Source organism: Stegodyphus dumicola, chromosome X2, assembly GCF_044657685.1.
Source record: "Stegodyphus dumicola isolate Sdum_Otavi_A_Nest chromosome X2, ASM4465768v1".
Classification (NCBI taxonomy): Eukaryota; Metazoa; Arthropoda; class Arachnida; order Araneae; family Eresidae; genus Stegodyphus; species Stegodyphus dumicola.
Window position 1 is genome coordinate 2,739,129 of NC_140781.1, and position 23,317 is coordinate 2,762,445.

Sequence of the window (23,317 nt, forward strand, 5' to 3'; positions counted from 1 at the left end):
AAGCAATGCTTACAGATTTTGTATATAGGTAGATGATTTTAGTGTAATTATATGTGAAATTGTTTTATTTTTCTGTATAATGTAACATAACAAAAATCTAAAAGAGGCAAACTATGCCGGAAAAGTAAGAATACAGAAGCAAGTGCACTTAAAATTGAGTAAATGGGTATCTCGGTAATTTGGGGAGATATCGCCAAGCTTACAACGTTTTTGATGACTTATTTCGTGGCCAAATTTCGCGAGAAATCCCCAAAAGTCGCCAAACGTGGTCATTTTGGTCCTGTTCTTGTATGACCGTAATAGGTATTGTAACTGAATAAATGTAACTGATCACTATATTAGCTGCAACCGTAATTTGACCCTCATATTACTTTGCAGTAATTTAGAGAACCAAAAAGGTGATAGAAATATCTCGGCGGTCAGTTGAAAACGATATAAGGCCAGAGACATTGCTCTCAGTTATTGTTGTAGCGAGCTGTCAGTTCAGCTTGAGCTGAGATATCTCCAAGTCTTTAAGTGCGTTTTATACTGCGTTGTGTTGAACGTTCTTAGTAGTTTAAAAGTAGAACTACTGATTGTACTTTGTGATACTGTGAACATCTGTACGACTATTTCTGCGGAAAATTTCAGAACTTTGAAGTATTTTATTTGATAAAAATTAATTTTACTAACCTTACATTGGATCTGTGTGCGTTCAACCTGTTACAGCCCGTACGCAAACAACATAATAAAAAGTTCATCGTATCAAAAGACGCTTCATAAAGTAAGAAATTATTATTTTCTTGTAAAGAATCTTTGGAAATGTTTTTTCAGCTTCTTGTTAAACTTATCTCTAACTTGATATTTAATACTACTCTAAACGACTGCTATTTCAAATAATATTGAAGACAATAATTGAAATATAAGAATTCTGAAGTAATTAAAGAAAATTATTTTGACACTATTGCTCTAAATATATTATACGATGCTCTAAATATATTATAATTTCCAGACACATACCTAAATTTCCACAATTTTATGATGTTTTTTCCCAGACGAATTTTATCCTGAAGAATATCTAAGAGTTCAGGAATATATACTGTACATAAATAGATAGATAGATAAGGAAATAAAGGATCAAACATGCGAAGTCATTGAGCCTTTTAATTACGTGATTGTTTGTACATCAAAAGAAATAAGTGAAGTGAATACTTTAACATCCATTACAATGCTTGGTAAGTAATTTCACATAATAAGCTAAATATACCGCTTATATTATCCAAAGTTAAAATAACAGTGAGTTTTGTTGGCACAATCACTAGTTGGTTAGTGCAAATTTTTCTTTCAGTTCTAGAATGACGCATGACTTATATTCCATATTTAAAACGATGTAAATACATTCACATTCATTATATACTGTCCAGACATACATTATATCAATATCGAAGAAAATATTGTGGTTAAAGGAAATGTTTAATATTCTGTGATATTTCAATAGTTGAGCTACCAAAATCCTTCCTATGTAAAACCAGTAAATAACATATTTCTTCTTCGCATCTGGTTCCTTTTATAAGCGAAAGCAACTGTACATTGGAGTCCTCTGTCAGGAAACAGCGGGATTTCCAAACGTTGATTTCATAACTTTAATGAAATAGTATTCAGAATCTCTTGAGTGTTTATTATGGATATAATAAAAAATGCCGTCATATCAAAAGGCGTTTGAGAAAGAAATGAATTAGTCGTGAAAACCGGCTTTTCTTTGAGTACAAAACACAGTATTTTTTAATATGCACGAATATACATAGATAATAACATTAAAGGTAATACTAATGTGTTCCCACTTCCTGAAACTCAAGTTTATTATTTGTAACCAATGGTAAGTGGAAACGTTGTTCAGTTACTGCAATCAGTAGGTCTACATTATCACTTCACCGAATTCCAGTTACTTAGTATAGGATGGTCGTTCTATTAATTTTACGCAATCAGCCTTGAGAGAATTAATTTACCAGCCTTGTATTTATGAAAATTCAGAGCTAAGACACGCATTTCATAGACATTGTTCCTCAGTAGTGTTTCTGATTTTGTAGTCATAAAGAAGGAGACACAAATAAATTTTGAAACATGTTTTGGCACAATCAATCTCCAAGACTTGCGAGTGGATTCGGAGAAGTAATAAGTTACCATCAGAGCCAAACAGCATCTCTGTCACCTTCGCAACCAACATCAGGAGCCCAGCGTACTTTAGTAGGATGACAGGATCCTGCCCTAAAAGACAAAATATTTGCAAAACTTAGAGCTATATTAATTCTAAATGCAACGAATCACAAATGTTGTAATAAGACTGCTGTAATTCTTGGTTTAATAACGAAAAAAAATTATTTATTGCAGCATATTTTTTAATAATTCATTTGTTTCGATAATATCATTTCATTTCAACAGAACTGCAATGCTAAAATTTAAAAAATATACAGGTGTTAAACATTAGCAGACATACACTCATATTTAGAACAAGGCATTAATAACAAGATAATATATTGTATATAAGCCAAAATCCAAAAGACTTTAGATTTAACATTAAAAGCAGTGAGTATCGAATTTAATCATCAGAATGAGTTCTCAGAATCAAAACTCAGATTATCAGCAACTTAGTGCCTTACAGTCAAGTAAGTGTCTGACCAATTTTTCTTCTGATATGTTTATTTGAATTATTAATTAATTTTTGCACTATAAATCAAGTTAAATTTTGTTATCATATTTAATATTTCTACCTCAAATTTAAGTAGGTTCTACAGTTAAATTACATTGATGGGAAATAATCCATATTATATTTGATTCCAGTCACAGTACATAGAACTTTATTGCTATTTTTTCTTGGAATATTAAGCAAATGTTTATACTTTATGTTGCACAAATAACATTTTCGTATTTATTTAGCTCATGATGATATTAAAATTAATACCTTATCGCCTAAAAGAATTTTTAATTACTTAGGTACCTTATTCTAAATGCCACTTTTTTATCATGGATGAACACTTCCTTTTTTGGATAAAGTTTTGAACATTAAAAATACCTTGAACCGGAAAAAAAAAATTCCTTGCTTTCAGACTGAAATCGAACAAGAACTTTCCTTACCAGCACTTTGATGGCTTATCCTTAAAACCACAGGAATTAGAAGCAGCGTCATTCTAACTTGTACGTTGCTGGTGTATTGTGGTAGTGTTTTCCAAATATCACATCACCTGTTTCAAATATTGATACCCAAATTAGGTGGGAAATCAAAAAGAAGAAATAGCCAATATACGAAATGATCAAGAGTTTTGCTTTGTAAGTAAGGGTATTTTTCACATTTTTCCATATATAATTTCTTTTTTATCGTCGTAATTTCGTTTTTATACTTGCAATTAAAAAAGATAAACCAGACGAACTGACCCGTTTTATTTAATTTATAAAGACACCAGTGTTACAAATTATGATATAACTTGCAAAGTGACAAAAATCAGGAAATGTAAACATCACTTTCGGAAAACCTGAAATGCTTTTACTGCATAAGAACGGAATTACGAAAGACGAAAGCAGAACGATATATGTAGGTTTTCTAAAACTTTCAAAAGTTCAATTATTGCATTTCAGAGTCAATTCCTAAGTAATGTAATCTTTAATTTCTTGCTTGTAAATAATATGAACCTTTAGACAATGATCATCTATACATACTAGGGAAATCATAACAAAAGATTATAATGCCAGTTCGCCTGTCTGCGTAAATTACCACAAGCAGAACCAAAATAGTTTAGTTATGCATAAAACAACAATTATTTTCTGCATTTCATATTATTAAGAAATGTGTCGCTTATGTAAATTAAATGAAGGCTTCACATTTGTGTTTATAAAGATGTATAATGATCCACGAATTCTTCCAAAATTTTCGAACATTATAACACGATATTTTCTTCATATAAACGTTTCATCATACGTACGGACGTCATTACTGGATATGTTATAAAAACTTTGTATTTCAGAAAACGCGGTACTTTAGCTCTTTCTTTTTTAAGATGCCTAAAGAAGGAGAAAATTAATTCGATTGAATCATGACCAAACGGAATGCATATACAGGGTATCTTAAAAATAAAGCGATACATTTTAGAGCAGGTAGGGCACATCATATGGATTGCATAGCAACCCATGACAGAAAACTTCAGGGAAAAGTGGGATCAAAGGTAAATCGGAAAGGACACTAGACAGTGATTAATTTAAAAAAATTATTGGACATCATGTGTACAAATGGCATATGAGAGGAATACAGCTCTAATGTTACAAGAGATGCCTGAAGTTTGCCCGATCAGACGTAAAGCATGCTTGAAACCGACGGAACATTGATTGCCGGACATGGTTGAACACACCAGGAGTTTCTTTGATTATAGCAAGCAGCGCAGACGTGTCTTGCCACAGCATCCATTTCAGACTTCAGAGGATCGTGATAAATTATAGCTTTGGGGGATTCTCACAAATAAAATCAAGGCTCCGTAAATCAGGTGAACGTGGAGGCCAAAAACCAGCCCACTTACATCAAATATGCTTACATCAAGTAAGCCACGGAAAAACGTGCTCAAGAATGATCCGATAATTCGCTGAGGTCATGTGAGATGGTAAAAGGTACGGCGGCGACCAAACCTAGGGCTAAAGAAAGAGAAGGGCTGGGTCATCCCTTTGAGAATAACGATGCCGACACGAACCCCTCTTGGGGAGCATACCGGATGTTATATGACGTCACTGGGTTCGTCCCGTCGTCGACTGACCAGAGCATCAAGTGGAAAGATTGAATCTTTAGTTCTTGGATTCTCTTTCTTTAGCCCTGTTAGTTTCAGAGAAAGAGTTTTTATTTTTTTTTTTTTATTATTATTTTTATTTTTATTTTTTTTTTTACTTGAAAGTTATAACTGATGATACTTTTAAAGGGATTTTGTATTTAGAAAGTTCTTGTAATGATAAATTATTGAAAAAAATGGTATCGTGTGCCGTTGCTACCTGTAGCAATACGTATCATAATACGAAAGAAACTAACGTGGTATTTCATAGATTTCCGTACAAAAATATTCAGTTAACGAAAGAATGGTTGCATAGGTGTCGAAGAGCGGATATTGTTAACACAAGAAGTGCTCGAATATGCAGCAATTACTTCACTGAATCTGATTATGAGGATGATATGAAAAATATGTTGTTAGGATTACCGACAAAAAAGATACTGAAGTCAACTGCTATACCAGCTGCTTGTATTCCTGACTTGGTTATTTATCAGAATACACCACGGCAGCAAAGGCAACAAAAAAGAAAAAAATTTACAAAGTGCATTTGAAAGAATTCAGAATTTAAGTCCTAAGAAGGCATGTCTGGAACTTCAAATTGATAACAACAATAGCTATGAGGAGTTCACTGAAAATAATATTACCCAGCAATGGTGTAACTGTTCCAACCTCCAGAAAAATGTGAATAATTTAATCACAAAGCTATCAGCTCTTGAGAATAAGGTTTCTGTTTTACAGACTGAGAGAAAGCAGCATTTAAAAACTATCTCCCAGCAAAGAAAAAGATTTAAAAGGAATAGAAAACTAATATTAGATAAAGTTCAGAAACTGAGGAAAGAAATTAAAAAAGTGAATCAAGAAAATGAAAAACTAAGAAAAAGGAAAACGTATATTCAAAACATATTTACCGAAACTGAAATAAATGCATTAATGAAAAAAAAGCGAATTAAATGGTCTCCAGACGACATTTCAAAAAGCATAGTAATCAGATCGTTATCCGTAAATTCATACTACTTCTGGAAAGAAAAAATGGGTATTCCGCTTCCAAGTGCAAGTACACTGAAAAGATGGTGCTCAAGATTCAGTTGCATTCCTGGCATTTTAAATGATGTACTGTTATTGATAAAAAAAAAAAAACGTTCCAAAATGCAACTGACGAAGAAAGATTATGAGTATTAAGTTTCGATGAAATTGATATATATTCAAGACTCTGTTATGATTCAAAATTAGATCAGATATTAGGTCCTTTTAAAACGACTCAATTTGTATTGGTTCGAGGACTCATTTCGCAATGGAAACAACCCATTTATTTTGATTTTAATCGTCAAATGAAGGAAAATCTTCTGTCTTCCATTTTGTTTGCACTTGAATCGTCTGGGCTTAGAGTCAAAGCAATTGTATCTGACATGGGAGGCAGTCAGACCCTTTGGAAAGAATTACAAATTTCAACAATTGAACCTTTCTTTTACAGTCCCAAGTTCAGCACCAAAATATGGGTTTTCGCTGATATGCCGCATTGCATAAAGCTTTTGAGAAACCATTTTCTTGATAAAGGTTTTATTCTCGGAAATGGTACAATTATAAACAAAGACGTTATATATGAAGTACTCAATAAAGATATCGGAGAAATTAAACTGTGCTATAAACTGAAACCACAATTTTTATCTGTAAAAGGGAACGAGAGACAGAAAGTAGCACCAGCAAAAGCATTATTTTCCTCCACAACGGCTAAAGCAATTATGCATTTGACTGGTAATGCTGTAACAAGTAATTTTTTTTCAATGGTTGATGATTTTTTTGACATTATGAATAGTGGTGTACCATTAACCCCCTAGCAATAAGCCTTTAAAAGCTGCTTTCGGCCTAGAAAGCTATTATGAAGTACAGAAAGAAAAATTAAATGAGATTAAGCAAATGATTTTTGATCTCAGAGTATGCGGAAAGAAGACAATGCTACCTTTTCAGAAATGTATTATCATATCAATAAATTCGCTTTTCGGTTTATTTAACGACGTAAAATCTATAAATGTGAAATATATTTTAACATCAAGACTGACACAAGATGTATTAGAAAGCTTGTTCAGCCAGATTCGGGGTTAATGACCATCCATCTCCATCAGACGTAGTAATTCGCCTGAAAAAGGTTGCTATTGGCAAACAAATTGCCTAAATTGTCGTTAAAGACAAATGCTAATGACTGTGAAGATGTGAAGAAAGTTGAAGCATATTTGACAAAAGAGCTGTTAGAAATAGCTTTTTCTTCAAATGAAAAAGCACAAATGTTTGAGTCTTCCTTATACGAAGATGATTTAATTAATTACGAAGACATCTATGATGAATGTACGTCACTTCCTTGGGAAACCGAAATTTATGATTCAACGAAAGATATATCTGCATATGAACAAGAATCGCTAGCTTATGTGGCAGGTTATGTTGCATATCGTGTGAAAGATAAAGATCCTACTTTGGGTGAAATATCAAAAAATTCAAATTGGATATTTTTATTATCTAAAGAAGGATTAACTGTACCATCACCAGTTTGGATGGAAACGATGATGAAAATGGAAAATGTTTTCCGTCCTTTTCATGGCAGTTCTTTTCGAAAAGGTAGAGGTGTAATTCAGAATCTCATTTCTGAACATGAGAAACGTTTTCCCTCCGTGGCTTCTATTCTTTTTAGTATTTTTATGGTATTTCCTCTTTCGGATTTTAAATTTTGTAAATATGTCTATTGTATTATTTGAATTTGTGTTTTATTCGCATGAAGGTATTAAATATTAATCTTAATCACTGTTCAGCTGCGGCATGCCAGCTGCCAAATATAGAGAAATTATTGGGCGAGATTTATGATGTGTTAACTGTACAGGAAACAAATCATATGAAAAATAAATTTGTCTATTTGAAAAAGCGTTAGAGAGGTAATGATGAATGGAGATAGATATGCTGTTGTGCTTGCCAATGAAAATATTAGATTTACGGCAGATTTGATTTCAGGTACAATTGTTTCACTTTCAGTTTCCGTCGAGAATGAATTTATGGGAAGTTTTTCTATATATTTCTCTCCAGTGGAGGATTTGTTTGAAAATTTAATGAAATTGGGAGATTTTGTTAAATGTTATAATCATTTTCTTGAATTGGAAGATTTTAACTCTAAGTATTTATACCGGGGAGCGGGGAGTATTAACCTAAGGGGAATTTTAACATTTGATTTCATTTTATGGAATAATTTGATTCTCTATAAATGACTCCAACTCGTTGCCTACTTTTATTTCTGAAGATGGGGATAGTTAGATTTAATTTTAGGGTCTTCTGGCAGGCCCTCAATGTCTGTGCAATTAGTTATTGAACAAGAGGAGTCAATGAGGGATCATAAATACATTTCTTTTAATTTGAGTGAAACATGTGTCGAATATGATGAAGAAATTAGATTTTCACGTGATATACAAGCATTCGAAAGGTACGTTAAAGGTTTAGGGAAAATGAAGAATTTGAGAAAGGAGAAAGGAACTAATAAATATTGTATAGAAAAATTAGATTGATGGCTTTCTTGTTAAATCGAAAAATATAATAGTTGGTAGAGCCAATAGGTTCCTGGGAAATAGAGGAAAGCTAAGAATGGTATTTTATGTTGGGCACCGGAATTGCAGAGATTAAAAGGACGGATTCGCGCGTTTAGAAAACAGTATCAGATTAAAAATATTGATGAAAATTTTATATAAAAAGGAAGGTCCTATATAAAAAAGAAATAGATACATAATAAGAAATTGATAAATATAGTAAAACGCCAGAGTAAAATGGGATTCTTTGCTGAGAGTGCAAAATATTATGGATGATTTCTTCGTGCGACTAGTGGTAAAACACGTGTCTCGGAAAGGTTTATGAGAGTAAAATGTATTAACTGATGCGAATAATTTTGAGTATAGAAAGCGCTATTTTAATAGGAACTTTGACTGTAGCTCTGTTGAAGATTGGTTTTTGGGTGTGGATTTGTCGCAGAATGATTGATGCGCTTCAGGTAATCTGCCGTTTAATTTGGCGGAACCTAGCACCGTGTTTAAGAAATTGCATAACATGGTGCCCCAGGATCACGGCCAATATGGTAAAAATTTTATTTGAGAAATATTGCGATTTCTTTGAGTTATTATATAGTAAATATTTCGATTTTTGTAATTTTCCTAAAGTGTGGAAAGTTTCTAGAGTTTTGTACATTCTAAAGGTTAGTAGGGCAACCGGAACTATATCTTCGTTAAAATTTTGTGGAAAAGTTTTGGATAAGTTACTTACAAATAGACTGGACTACTTTTTATCAAAGAAGGATTTTGTATCTACGAAACAATACGGATTTACACCAGGCCGCTCTAGTGAAAATGCTCTTTTTTAAGTGTATATTATTAGCTCACAAAAATCTGAATTCCATGTACCTATGGTTTCCTTCGATGTCTCGACAGCCTTTGATTCTATTAAATGGACATCCTTGCTCTCCACCCTCAGAGATTTGACGATACCCAAAAATGTTTATAGAATTTTTCTTAATGAATTTAATTCTTAATGATTTTAATTTGATTAAAAATTCTTAATGATTTTAATTTGATTAAAAATTCTTAATGATTTTAATTTTTCTATGTTAACGAAAGGAAAATTACATATTTAAAAAAGGATATTTATATTGAAAAAATGGTTTACAAAGATTGTTCACGGAGTTTCTGCATTGCTCCACTACTCTGGAACACCGTAATATATGGATTGCTAAAGAGTGTCTAAATGGTGCAAAAATGTTATGTTATGCTGATGACATTTTATACGTAATTTCGTGGAAACACTTTTGCGAAATTAGAGAAGATGCTTTCATTTGCTGTAGAAGATGAAAGAATATGGATTGGAAAAGAAAAGATGAGGTTAAACTTACAATAAACTAATTTCTTGTTTACCCAAAGTGTGGAAGAAAACAGCTAAACCACCAGAATTAAAATATGAAGGTATTAGAATTAAATATGTTAAAATCTTTAAATATCTCGGTGACTTTTCCGATTGTAAACTGAATTTTGAAGAACATTTTAATAATATTTATAAAAACTTTTTTCTGTGGTACTATAAAAGAAATTTCTCAGCTGAATCATTAGCACTGAAAAATAATATTATTAGATTAATTTACAAAACAGTTATCACTATCATTACATTATATGGTGTTGGGGTTTGAGATCTAGGGCAACGCACCTGTAACGAATCAGAAATAAATTAAATACAATACAACGACCCTGGCTCCTGCTTCTGACCAAATGTTTAAAACAGTCTCGACGGAAGTCGTTTGCGTATTGGCCGAAATGCTGCCCCTCTCAATATTTTATTCGTTTTGTTATGATAAATTCAAATTACGTTCCCAAAATGTTGATTTTATTACTTACGGAGGTTTTGCTGACGGTTCGGGTTATGACAATGGAATTGGTGCAGCATTTGTATTTTACTTGTTTGGTGCAGAATAGAAATAAATTATAGCAAAATTAGACTTGAACCTTACAATTCGGTTTTTAATCCTTAGCCTGACGAGTTATTTTCTACAAATCATGGAGGTAGGAAGTAAGATGGAGTAGCCCTAAACAAGTTTCTCCTGTACCCTGCTCTGAAGCACTGGCGATCCCTACGTGGTGACCAAAACATTGGGTCATTTACCATACATATAATATACATATAAATGTATATATTTTCTTTTTCTACAACACTTCAGAGTCCTAAGTATATGAAAACAACATATTTTTAAACAACATTTCATTCTGAACGGAATTAAATGCTATACTTTTACAGGACAGTTTTCTCGAAATGGTTTAATTTGAATGAAATATTTTCACAAGTTTTCGTTAATTACATTAGAAAAAATTAGGGTAATTCGATTTTATTCGGTTAAGGTACAAAAATTAAGATCAAAGTTTATTGTATTATTAATATTAAAATTATGCATTATTTCTTTTCTATTTATAGAGCTTCTTCCTAAAATACTTTCTTAAATGTGACATGATTTTTTGGCTTCTGAAGCATCTTTTAAATCGAAAAATGTAAGTCAATTTATAATTAATGCTCTATTCAGTTCATTTTAAATTAGAGAATTATTAGGAATTAGCGAAACACTTTAAATAGTACTTGACTTTCTCTGAACATTTCTGAAAGGGAATAAAATAAGTTTTTTTTAAAGTATTATTTAAAATTTGTAACTGAGTTATTATAAAATGTAAGGGAATAATTCTTTTAATTACACTTCTCAGATTTTTTTTACCTTTCATTTCAACAATACATATTCCAAAACTCTTTATTACGTTCTTAAGTGCGCATCTCATAGCATTTGTTTTACAATACCTTTTAACAGATTGCTTTCCAATACGAACAATTCTTGCTTAAATAGTTTTATAACGTATTCGTCAACAGAATTTCAATTTATGTCTACAATTCAATATTAAGGTTATTATATATTTATTTTCACCTCCGTCGATTACCCTATTTTCAAATTCTTAATAAACTGTCTTGATGATGTAGCACGTTCACATGGTCACATCATCTTGACCGCACATATTACTTCCGCCAAATTCGCAAATATATCCCTCTTCTGTTCCACACATTTGTGTAAAACTGTACATAATTTTACACAAATGTGTGGTTCCAAATCAAGGGAAAGCTAACTTATTGGCCTATCTGTGTGTATATTTATTAATTTTGACGAGGATTGCAGCATTTGATGGTAATTTTATTTTTAATTAACCCAAATAAGTAAAACGTGTAAGCCCAAAGTGATTATTTTTCAGATATATAAAATTAAAACGATGAGTTTAAAATGAGCAGCAGTAAAGCCTCTCCTCTAAAAAATTTTGAAAGGTACATGTTACAATAATATATGGACGTGAAAAAAATTGTTTTATTTAAAACATTTTGCCGTTTGGAAAATAAAATAAAAGTAGCGAATACTCTATCAAGAATATCGAAAGACTTATACAATTTTAAATGCACCGTAAGGTATTTTTCATCCCTTAAGCATAACATTTTTCTTAAAATCTATATTTTTGTAGTTCAACAGCTTAGAAATTTTTAAAACAAATTCATAATCAAAATCGCTGTTGTTAGTTATCGAAAAATAACCAAGATGTGATATTTGCGTAAATGTCACTAAACTATACAAATTGCTATTATCCATCTCAAAGAATGTTTCTTTCATGCGAAAGTGTCCCTTTTTCGATTTGTATGGAACTGTCGTGTGTCGAAATACTAGCAAAACCCTGTCAAGCGAGCTTCTGAATGTAAGCAAAGAACACCCCATCTGGTGACCGAAGCTTCAAAGCAGTGCTTCACTTCTAGTGCCGGTTGGCCACTCCTTGCTTTTCTACCTCCATGCTACAAATACCTTTAAAACTGTCACTAATTTCGGACCTAGCTTACCGTAAAATGCCGTGAAAATTATCCTAAACCTATGAAAAATGCCGACTGTTATTCCCTTTGTTATTTCTTTCTCCTCCCAGAATTTTACATCAGTAGTTCCGACTATAAGTGAGATGGATTACTGCCATAAATATTAGTACCCGTAGATGTGAGCTATCAAGAAAGTTGCAAATGACTAGCTTTACCGTAGTGACCATCCGAATGCCGCAAGGTACAGGTGCAAATCCTTTCTTAAAAGTTTCTTTCCTAAAAGATTCTTATTTTGAAACAACTTGGTTTTAAAATTTACCCGGTTATTTTAAAATTATTTTGCCTGTTTAACCTAATTTACCTAAATCTCTGCGTCATTGATTACCACCTGAATTTCAATACAGATTGGTTAAACTGCTAGTAATAAAATCCGTAAATATCTGGTACAATTTTCATTCCTTCTGTGAGATAGCCGAAACATCTGAAAAGCAATATTTATAGTTTGATTGTTTTTGATATTACTTCTGATTTTCTATGTTTTTATCATAAATTAAAAATCTTTCAACATGTTTCTATATTCTTCCTTTTCGTGCAGGCAATAATTATTTTAAATAATTTCTTTTTACTTAAATATTACCTTTAATTTAAAATATTTAGCATAATATTTGAATAATTATTATGGAAAACATCCGTTTTATTATTTCTGCCATATTTAATCAACTTAACTTGACGTGACTTTTAAACTTGGTCTTTAAAGAAACTAGTTAAATATTAAGGAGATTTCAAAATTTTAACATTTCAGGCATATTTAATGCTGAAATTTGCATCGTTTTTAAAACGGATGTTATTTTCTTTAAAAATTTCGTTTTTTGAATGAACAATATATACCTAAAAATATATATAAATATGGTCTTTTAAAGTAAAGTTAAATATTCAGCGACATAAAAGTTGGTAACTAAATATCTTAATTTCAGGGGCGGAAATAACGTTTTTTATGGTTATACGTGGAATTGCTGATTTGAAAAATGATGGGTTTCATATCTGACTTATGAAAACAAAAATTTAGGTGATTTCATGATATAGCCTAAACAATTGTTTAAAACATCATCTCGATCTCAAAGAAATTAAATTTGAATTTGGTATAAATAAATAATGATAAAGCCTTTGCTTCTGCGTCTTCTTAAGCAATAATTTCGAGACATTTTTAATACAAACATTATGGTATTACGTTTAAACACCTGATCTGTTCTTAAGAGCAATAAACAAAACATTTAGAAGTTATTTGAGGGCTGAAACGTGTGCTAATATCAATGTCAAATTTATATTTAACTTTTTTTTTAATATACACTCAAGATATTCTGAAAGGAAATTTAACCTGAATCAGATTTTCTTTATGAATTTTCAGTTGATCATGAATTTATTGACTGAATTTTAAAATTCTTGCCTTCCTGTCCTTGAAACACCAGTACACTTTGTCTGAAATAAGATTAAAAACATTAGCCTATAACAGAAAGTTATGGGGTAGTATAACAGAAAGTTATAAGAGAAAGATGACACATATTTAATAAGAAACAATGCAATGTTGTTATTAATTAGCTTACAATATAATTTTTCAATATGGCATTTTTGTAAATAAAGGGTATTACTGCACATTTTGTAAAAAATAAGTAAGCATTTTATTTAACAATTATAAGATTATTAATTATTTATAAATCATTATAAGAATATGAATAATTAATTATTTTTTGTGAAATATATTTTTGAGGATATTTTCTTTTCTAGGAATCCCAGTATTCAATTTTTGATGCATTAAGTTCTAAAAAATTGTCTTGTTTCATTGCAGCATTATGTATTCACATCAAATCGCTAACCAAAGAAACTGCCTTACATGTGTGTATTATTAAACAACAGTTTTTATTAGAATAAATATTTTTATTATTTTAATACTAATTACTAATAATAATATACAAAGAATAATTTAAGTTCACTATAGTTGAGTGAATAAGACTGCTTGATGTTTGTCCTGGATATTTTGCTGGCAAGCAAACCGATTAGCGGTTTGGTGCTTTTAAAATATTCCCCATATGTAATGCGAATTCAAACCAATTTTATTTTGAAAATTTCCCAAGAAGGGATTCTTCCAAAACAGATAGTTCATGAATATTTTAAAAACTGTAAAAAAAAATAATAATAATCTGTGATTATTTTACGTTATACGCCAACTCAAGTAAAATGATTTCTTCTGCAAAAATACACTGACTACAATAAGTATTTGGACACCTATGCAAATGACGATATCTGCGGTCCCAAGGTACGCCACGGACTCCGCCGGTATATATCGTGTAAGAAACAGCATCGGCTTTAGTCGCATGCAAGATGCCTCGCAGTTCGGAGCTCTCTGATTTCGAGAAAGGTATAATTATCGGGTATCACAAATGTGGCCGATCCTTAAAGGACATATCTAACGATCTGAAGTACCCAATGTCGACAGTGGTCTATGTGATTAAGAAGTGGAAGGTGAGCGGTGATTGTCGGAATGTGCCCCGAGTCGGCAGACCAGCGAAACTGGGAGATAGAGACCGACTAGCGCTGTTCAGGGAAATTCGGAAGAACCGCACCCAAGCAATAGGCCTCATCCGCGAGGAGTTTCAACAGGCATCCGGGAGTATTGTTTCAATGAATACCATCCGCAAGGAAGCACATCTGCTTGGTTTTCATGGTCGTGCTGGTGCCCATAAGCCTTTGATCACAAAGTCCAACCGCGCTGCTCGGTGCAAAGCATATCGAAATTGGACCGTAGATCAGTGGAAACGGGTTCTTTGGAATGACGAATCAAGGTTCACTCTTTACCGTTCGGATGGCAGGGTCTGGGTCTGGCGTCTACCTGGAGAACGTCTCCTGCCAGAATGCATTGTGCCAACAGTCAAGTTCGGCGAAGGTGGAATTATGGTCTGGAGGTGTTTCTCCTGGTATGGGCTGGGACCCTTGGTCCCCATTCATGGTAAGCTCAACTCCGATGCCTACTGCACTATTTGGGATTGCAATGTGCTTCCTACGTTGTGGCAGTTTTACGGGTTGGATCCCTGTTACTTTCAGGACGACAATGCCAGTTGTCATGTTTCGACGTTAACCAAGGCTTGGTGTGGTGCCAATGGAGTTCATCGAATGGACTGGCCTCCCCAGAGTCCAGACCTGAACCCTATCGAGAACCTCTGGGACGAGTTGCATCATCGAATTCAGGGGTGCACTACCCGTGCAAAATCGGTGAAGGAACTTCTATGTCTTCTCCAAGCCGAGTGGAAGAAAATACCACTAGCTATCATACAAAGACTTGTGGAAAGTATGCCCTGGAGGGTTCACGCTGTAATTACCTCTCATGTAGCTCTACCAACTATTGACTTTGAATGAAGTTAGTTTTTCGTTTCTATCACAGGTGTCCAAATACTTATTGGTAGTCAGTGTATATGCAGCAGCACTCCTTATCGGTCGAACAAACTTGAGACACTAGGTGGTGTGTGTATTGTGTATTTAATTATGGCATAGCACACTAGGGCTATCTGCCTAAGGGGAGGGATGCCTTCGTGGAGGACTTGCTAAGGGAAACTGGCTCGTATACACGTTACACATGGGGAAAACCACGAAAACACCCATGCAGCCAGCCCGTTCGCGGGATTCGAACCTCGGACCGAACTACCAGTGTTCAGCGACTTTACCGCTCGGCCGCTGGTCGGCCTGAAACACTAGGACTGGATTTATTACAATAACAGTGTATTGTCTTATTGTCTTCAATTTGTAGAGATTTAGAGCATTAACGTACAACTAGTTTCCAGTGGCTTTTGTAAGAAGTCCATCTTGAGTCAGTGCGCAAAGTAACATTAGGCTGAGAACACGCAAAAACAAATGTAAATGGTTCAGTTATGTATATTTATAATGAGTACATTAATGCATGGGTGTAATAATGTAAGCATGAGCATATTATAAATAGAATATTGTACAGCGTATTGGGAATAGTGTATTATATAGCACATTGTGTATAGTACTTCGTAAAATGTGTAAGCGCCCGTAGCATGTACTGTTATTCTTTAAGCCGCAAGGAGCATATTAACTACAGTTGTAGTAATACAACTTAATGGTATTCAAGAGCATAAAATATAAATTGTATGTATGTCTGTATATTGTATATGGCAATGGCAGTATATAATGCATCTAGTGCATGAAGAACAACGTGATGAAAGATATTGAGCAGAGCAATTATGAATACATTCTATATGAAATGTATTGTGCTTCATGTATAGAATGCTGTAGAATGCTAATATTGTTATATTCACAGCTTGCTTATACATATGCTTGCTTACACATATCACATGCTGGCTTACACATTCACAGCTTGCTTATACATATCACAACATATGCTTGTATGTTATATTCACAGCAATACGTAACGACTGCATGTTTTTGCATTCTGTAATTTTTCCCTTTCAATGAACAAATGTTATTTAACAGTTTGTTTAAACTCTCTGTAAGAATTATGTTGTATATAATCAAGAGTTATTACCAGTCTCTATGTTATATAATCAAGAGTAATGTTAAATGTAACGTGTAGCTGACACTCATAGTGTATTCAGCGTAGAAATGAGTTTTGTAAGGTGCCTTAAATATAGTACAGTGTTCAGTGTGATATGTATTATAATAATTATAGTGTGCTGAGTATGTTATATACAGAAATGTGTTAACGTGCTATGTCACGAGGATAATGTGTAATTAAAAAGCTATTTTTGATATGTTTTCAGAGTACAGCGAACTTTATGTAACAGTGAAATTTTAGCATAATGTTATTTAATCAAAATTAGTATGTGCTGTACTTTGTCCTCAAATCCGTTATCTGTATTTTGTACATTATACTAAGTACAGCATAAAGTAACCAAAGTGTATTTATGTGTGTAATTGTGTAATTTGTTTGTAATGTTTAATTTTGCTCTTTATTTAAGCCTATTTTATCAAAACCTATGTTTTATATAACCAAGTTTTATATAATCAATGTATGTTTTATATAATCAAGTTATATCTTATAGCGTCAATTACATTATTCAGAACCTATGCTGAATTGTCAAGAGTAATGTTCAGCATAATATGTAGCAGCAAAGTGTTTTGTAAATGTGGCCTTATGTAGAGTGCACTGATCAATGCAGTGCATGTTATAAAATGTATAGTATTACGATTATGTGTAGCAATGTGTTAACAGGCGATGTAAGTAGGAGAATGTTTATATAATTTCTTTAACAATGACCATTTAAAATAATGCTATTCCAGAAAAAGTTAATATGGAATGTTTTGTGTCTTCAGATTTGTTTCCTATATTTTGTATAATCTACTTTATGGAACGCATGCAGAAAAGTCTGATACTTTGCTCTTGTATGGCCATGTAATGTCTTGATTTGAGTGTAGCTTTAGATAGTTGCGTGATCCGGACGATACCCGATTAGTCTATGCACGCCACCCATGTGTCCAGACCTGCTCTCACCTATCACCTGTCATTTTATTTTGGTCTTCTGTTATGTAACTAAACAACTCAAAATACATATTTCGTAATCTGAGAAAGCCCAACAGCGCCCGAGCGGTAAGATAGCTGAGCATCGGTAAATCTTAGCGGCTGCATGGGAGGTTTCGAGGTTTTTCGCAAGTGTATCATGAATTAATGAATTACCACCCTGTTTCCCTCCAAAAATCTCTTCTTTCAGGAAACTAACCCCTGTGTGCTTTACCATAATCCAAAATCGTAAGCCTAGAAACTATTTATCCTAACCAAAATGAGTTGGCGAAAATAAATTTTCTGTTTGATGTATCAAGTTAGCATACTCGTTTATTTCTTTCTATCGAAAACTCTTTCGCGTATGTTACCCTGTCATAAAAAAGGGTTCGAATTGGTTTTTAGCTCAATCTTTATTTTCAGTATTAATCATAACATCAATCATAACAGTATTCTCAATATTAATCGCAGGTATGTATCCATAAATATAATATACACAAAAGCTGCAGCTATAATAAATTTACATGAAATTTTATATTTTCGAGCAGGAATTTCTAGCAATATTTGTTTTAAAAAAATTATTATTAAGATTTAAAATACAAAACAGCTTTAAAATCTAAGGAAAAAAGTACGCATTTCTTGGAACTTTTTTGGAAAGAAATCTACCGGTATAAAATCGCTTAAAATTAATGGAGATTAAGTTAAGTAAAACAGTTAGTGTATGAAAGGGTTACATATACTGCACACAAAAAATTACAATCAGAAGCACAATCAGCTAACGAAATAAATTAATTACCTTAAAAGAGTTTCGTTAGATAACAGTACCACGAATGAAAGTTATTCTTTAAGTTCCTAAGTTAATTAATCCGTTTGTCTCAATAATTATGGCTCACCAGCGGTCGAGCAGTTAAAGTCGCTGAACACTGATAGTTCGGTTTGAGATTTGAATACCGCGAACGGACTGACTGCATAGGCGTTTTTGTGGTTTTTCCCATGTGTAAGGTGTATATGAGCGAGAGTCCCTAACAAAGTCCTCCACGAAGGCATCCCTCCTCTTAGGCAGGTAGCTCTCGAAGCTTTGCCGTAATCACATAAATCCAAACCAAACTTAGAAACGATAACTGTGTGTTCGCAATTACTTTGTAAAGATTTTTTACATAGATACTACAAAAGCCAGCAGTGACCAGTAGTAAAAAATGTTGAGAACTGGCAGTTTAAAGTGAGTTTAAACCCGACGAATGGGCTGGCTGTATGGCAGTTTTCGTGGTCTTTTGCTGCCTGTATTTAACGTGAATATAAACCAATCTCATTTAAAAAGTCCTTCACGAAAACGTGCTCTGACTACGAGTCCTCGCTTGGGATTAGGTTTGGTTTTGTTTGTCAGATTATGACAAAGCACACAGAGCGGTCTAAAGAGGGTATAGTTTCGTGCAAGAATTTCTAAGGGAAACTATCTTGTACCTGTGTTACACATAGGTAAATTCACGAAAACCCCCATGTGGTGAGCCCGTCCACAGTGGTTTGAATCCGAGTCACACTATACCATTATATTAATATACAGTCCTCGTGTATTTTGTCATGACCTAAATAAAATGAAATACAATATCGCGAAGGTTACTTTATGCTATTGAAATGCAATAACTTCGTATTATACAGGTTAACATTCCCCCCCCCCTATTATGACATTTCGATCTTTTACGTTATCCAAGCTAGCCCACCAATCGAACACTGGCAGTCTGGTCCGGGGTTCGAATCCGGGCGAATGGGCAAGCTGCATGGATACTTTCGTGTTTTCTTCATGTGTAACGTGTACAGAAGCCTGTTTCGCTTAGAAAGTCCTCCGCGAAGACATCCTTTCCCATATGTAAATACCCTTCGAGTGTTTTTCCATAATCAAATAAAGCAAACGATTACCGCATAACATGCTTAAAATATTTTGCGTTTAAAAATTTATGCGCCGAAGATGGTCCCCGTTAAATGCAGTGTGATACTGCTTCCTTTTCTTTTATAGCAGTGCTCTTGTTTTTAGAATACGAAATGTCAATAAAACGTTTTCAATAATGTGTAATTCTATTTCGCTTTTTGTTTAATGAAAAAATGAATTTAAGTAATACATTTCTTACGTTTGGAAAAATTTTACCATCATCGGAATTAGCTGCTGTCAAAAGTGCATTTTATTACTAGCGCACATATTTGTTTACAGAAAGTTGCTTTGCGCATGTTATCCTATAACTGAAAAGATCCAGAGAAATTCTGCAAGGAAATAAAGTTATTAAATTTGCTGAAATTTATGGATTATTTGTGTTTTGAAGTAAGAGTGAAAACATGAGATATGCGATGAATTTAAAATAAGGATGTATATATATATATAATCGAAATAGAAATTGAAAAGCTAACAAGTAATGTGACGTAAGACCTATTTGGTCTTAAAAATTTTTTGCGCAAAATGCTGCAAAAATATGAAATAATAGGAAGACATATTGTAGCGAGCTTGCTAAAAAGTTACCAGGAGCTGTAGCTCCATGAAATAGTTCAACGCAGTATTACTAAAATATTAACAAAGAAGAAATTTTTTTTTTAAATTATTAACATGGAAAAAAGAAAAAACTGTTTAAAATAAATGTTGGAAAACATGTGAATGCACGAAAAAACTAATCTCATCGTTGTGACATGTGAAAAGTTAATACATATAAAAACAGATCAACGGAACATGTTAAAACAAAATAAAATTAAAAAATAATTAAAACATAAATTGCAAAAATTATAATTGAAACATAAATTGCAAAATTACAAAAATTATACAGATTACAAAGCGGAAAATGGTAAATTAGAGCAATCGGACCCTCAACCAGGCTTTTCAAGGGAAAAATAGTTGAATGTCGAACTAGGCCAAATACCATTAAGCGTTTCGCCGAAACAGACCAATGAAGCTCTTGTTTGACGAAAAATTTTTTAAAAAAAATATGAATTATCCCGAAAAAATCTTTTTGGAGCTTCAATTCTCTGTTCCTTTTTCCCGACGCGTCCGCAGAAAAATATATTAAGGTGTAAGAAATGCAATACAAAATTAAAATCAAAATAAAATAAATAGCGGTCTGCTATTAGTCAAAAATTACAATAACGTACGGGCTGGTCCTGCTAGCTTAAAGAAGAATAAAACCTTTATAAAGATTATGGTACTGAAATCAAATTAATATGAAATTAAACACGCATGAAAACAAACGCCGTGGGTCTTACTAGGACCAAGAAAAAGATTTTAAGAAAAACATAAAACAAAACAAACTAAAAAAACAGACCTGTGGCTGTGCCGACCTCTGGATCGCGAAATTGATTTGAAAAGGGCGCAAATCCCTTCCGTGTCCTACCAACAATGCCATTCCGTATCGGCCAAAGCGCTTAGATTGTAATTTTGGCGGGAACTCTTATCCCCCCTTTTGCTAAAGAGGGTTTGAGAGAGACGAAAAGACATGGAAAGAACTCAAAATGGCGTCAGTCAAGTTGTTAGAAGAACAAAACTGCTTCAAAAAAGTGAAAATGGCTAATTCAGCTAAGATTACATATCTTGGCCACTAAAGAAAGAGTAAAATGGAAAAAAGTCATTTGTTAATAAAAGTCGTCATTCTTCAAGCTACTATGAAAAATGAAAAGGCCCGATTTGTTAATAATAGTAGAATTTGGCCATCTAAGTAATTCAAAACTATTAAAACAATAGTATTAAATTATAGTGCCAAAATCTTTGGAGTAAAGAAAATGTAGCGACGAGAATAATCTGTACATTTTTACAATTTTTACATTAGATTATCTGAATCAGCCATCCACTTTATACCGTCCCATTGGGCTTTAAGTATAAAGTTTCATTATCCAAAACAAATTATCTAAAAATTGGTAAGGCTAATGCCAGCTTTTTTAAAGTATTTTTAATTATTTTATAAGGAATCTGGTTATTTTTCAAAATTGTGACGAAGTAAAGTATTTCTCTTTGTAAGTGTTCTGTAGTATTACATATTCTTTTAATTCTAAGTAGCTGTGAAAAAATTGTGTTAATGATGATTCTTTTGAAAATATTAGAATTCCAGTTGTTAACTTTAGTGTAGAAAAAGTGAATTCTCTCCTCTTGTCGTAAACTTTAATAAAATTGTAATCAATAATATTTAAGTCAAGGTAGACTACATTATTTTGCACCGTATTTGTATTATTTAGTTTTAAGCAAGTTGGGTAGATATTAGCAGCTTCTATTTTGTTGTGGTTGTTAAAGGCAATGATATCATCAATGTAACGATAGATGTGTTGGTAAAATTTATGTTCTTCTTTACTTAGTGAACGGACAAAGGTAAATTCTTTTGTGAAAAGGAATAATTCACACACAGCACATGAAAAATTACCTCCCATTGGAATTCCTTGAATTTGTTTAAAGATGCTATTGTTAAATTGAATAAAATTATTGAAAAGCACGCTTGAAAGAAAAAGTTGCCATTTTTCTGTATTAATTATTGTCGAAATCTGTGGAATTATATCCGGTAGAGCAAGTAAGCTTGTATAAATTTCTTCAAAAAGAACTAAATAGTAATTGCACTTACCAAAAAATTACTGCCAGCACTAAAATTCTTATCAATAAATTTAACGCACTACATAAAAGACTCAAGATACATCCCCGGAAATATAATAACAGATTTGCAAATCTCTATGCGCTACCAAAATTTCATAAGTCTCCTATTAAATTCAGATTCATTGCTAATACTACCAAAAGTTATCTTAAAGAAATAGATTATCTTTTTGCAAAAAAACTTCGTTTAATACGTGACTTAACCTTTTCCCCCTTTAGGAAGATAAATAACTGAATGAGGTTACCGCTATAGAAATTGCTTATTTTATTAATTTCTTTCACGTTTGTTATTTTGATATTGTTTTGAGTGAAAATTATATCTTGTTTTGTTTCTGTTTATTCTTAAAGTGTCGTTAACATTTTCATGTATAGCATGTAGTTAATTATTTGGATGTCGATTTCTTAGCTATGAAGAAAGTCAGTAACATAATATGCCAATACGGGATTTCAATTTATTGGATTATGCCAAAACGCATTAGGGCTATCTGCTTATGAGGAGGAATGCCTTTGTAGAGTACTTTCTCAGGAAATGACACATATTATGATATACGTTAGGAAAATCACGAAAATCTCATACAACAAGGTAGCTTGCCTGATCGAAATGCCAGTGTTCAGGGACTTCACCGCTCAGGCACTGGTGGCCAGTTCAGCACGGGAATATTAACGGAAACTAGTTCGTTTTTAACATCAGTCATTGGAAGACTCAAATTTAAAATTATACTCAGAAAATTTAAGCACAATTCTTTCTTTTTTTCGGAAGTAATATGTAATTGCAGTGAATTCTTCTCAGAAATACTGGTATCTTCCAAACACGAATAGTGTTTTTCAGAATAGAAGTAAACATAGGTTTTATTTAAAATGGAAGATGAGCACACCCATGCAATTTTTAAAAGATATGGTGAAATCCTGAGTGGTCGATTTGAAAAGTATTCTTTCTGTTTAGACATTTCTTATAAGCAGTTTAAAACTATTATTTAATTTTGTGGATAAATTTTATTCGAAATTTTTATAGTTATTGACTGA

The 23,317-nt window shown here is 32.7% G+C and overlaps 1 protein-coding gene across 5 annotated transcripts in view; it reads right to left on the bottom strand.

Moving 5' to 3' along the window:
* Positions 1 to 1,123: 1,123 nt before the first annotated feature.
* LOC118200014 (neuroligin-4, Y-linked-like) overlaps positions 1,124 to 23,317 on the bottom strand; it is a 986,473-nt gene continuing 964,279 nt past the window's right edge. For 3 of the 5 annotated variants that reach the window (XM_085809618.1, XM_085809621.1, XM_085809620.1), the window contains exon 9: positions 1,124 to 2,244. In XM_085809618.1, coding sequence (XP_085665744.1) covers positions 2,163 to 2,244 — 82 coding nt within the window. In that variant the 3' untranslated portion in view covers positions 1,124 to 2,162. Of the gene's footprint in view, positions 2,245 to 3,111; positions 3,219 to 13,539; positions 13,641 to 23,317 lie in introns of all 5 variants that reach the window. The other 2 variants (XR_015039134.1, XM_085809619.1) reach the window with 2 other exon arrangements.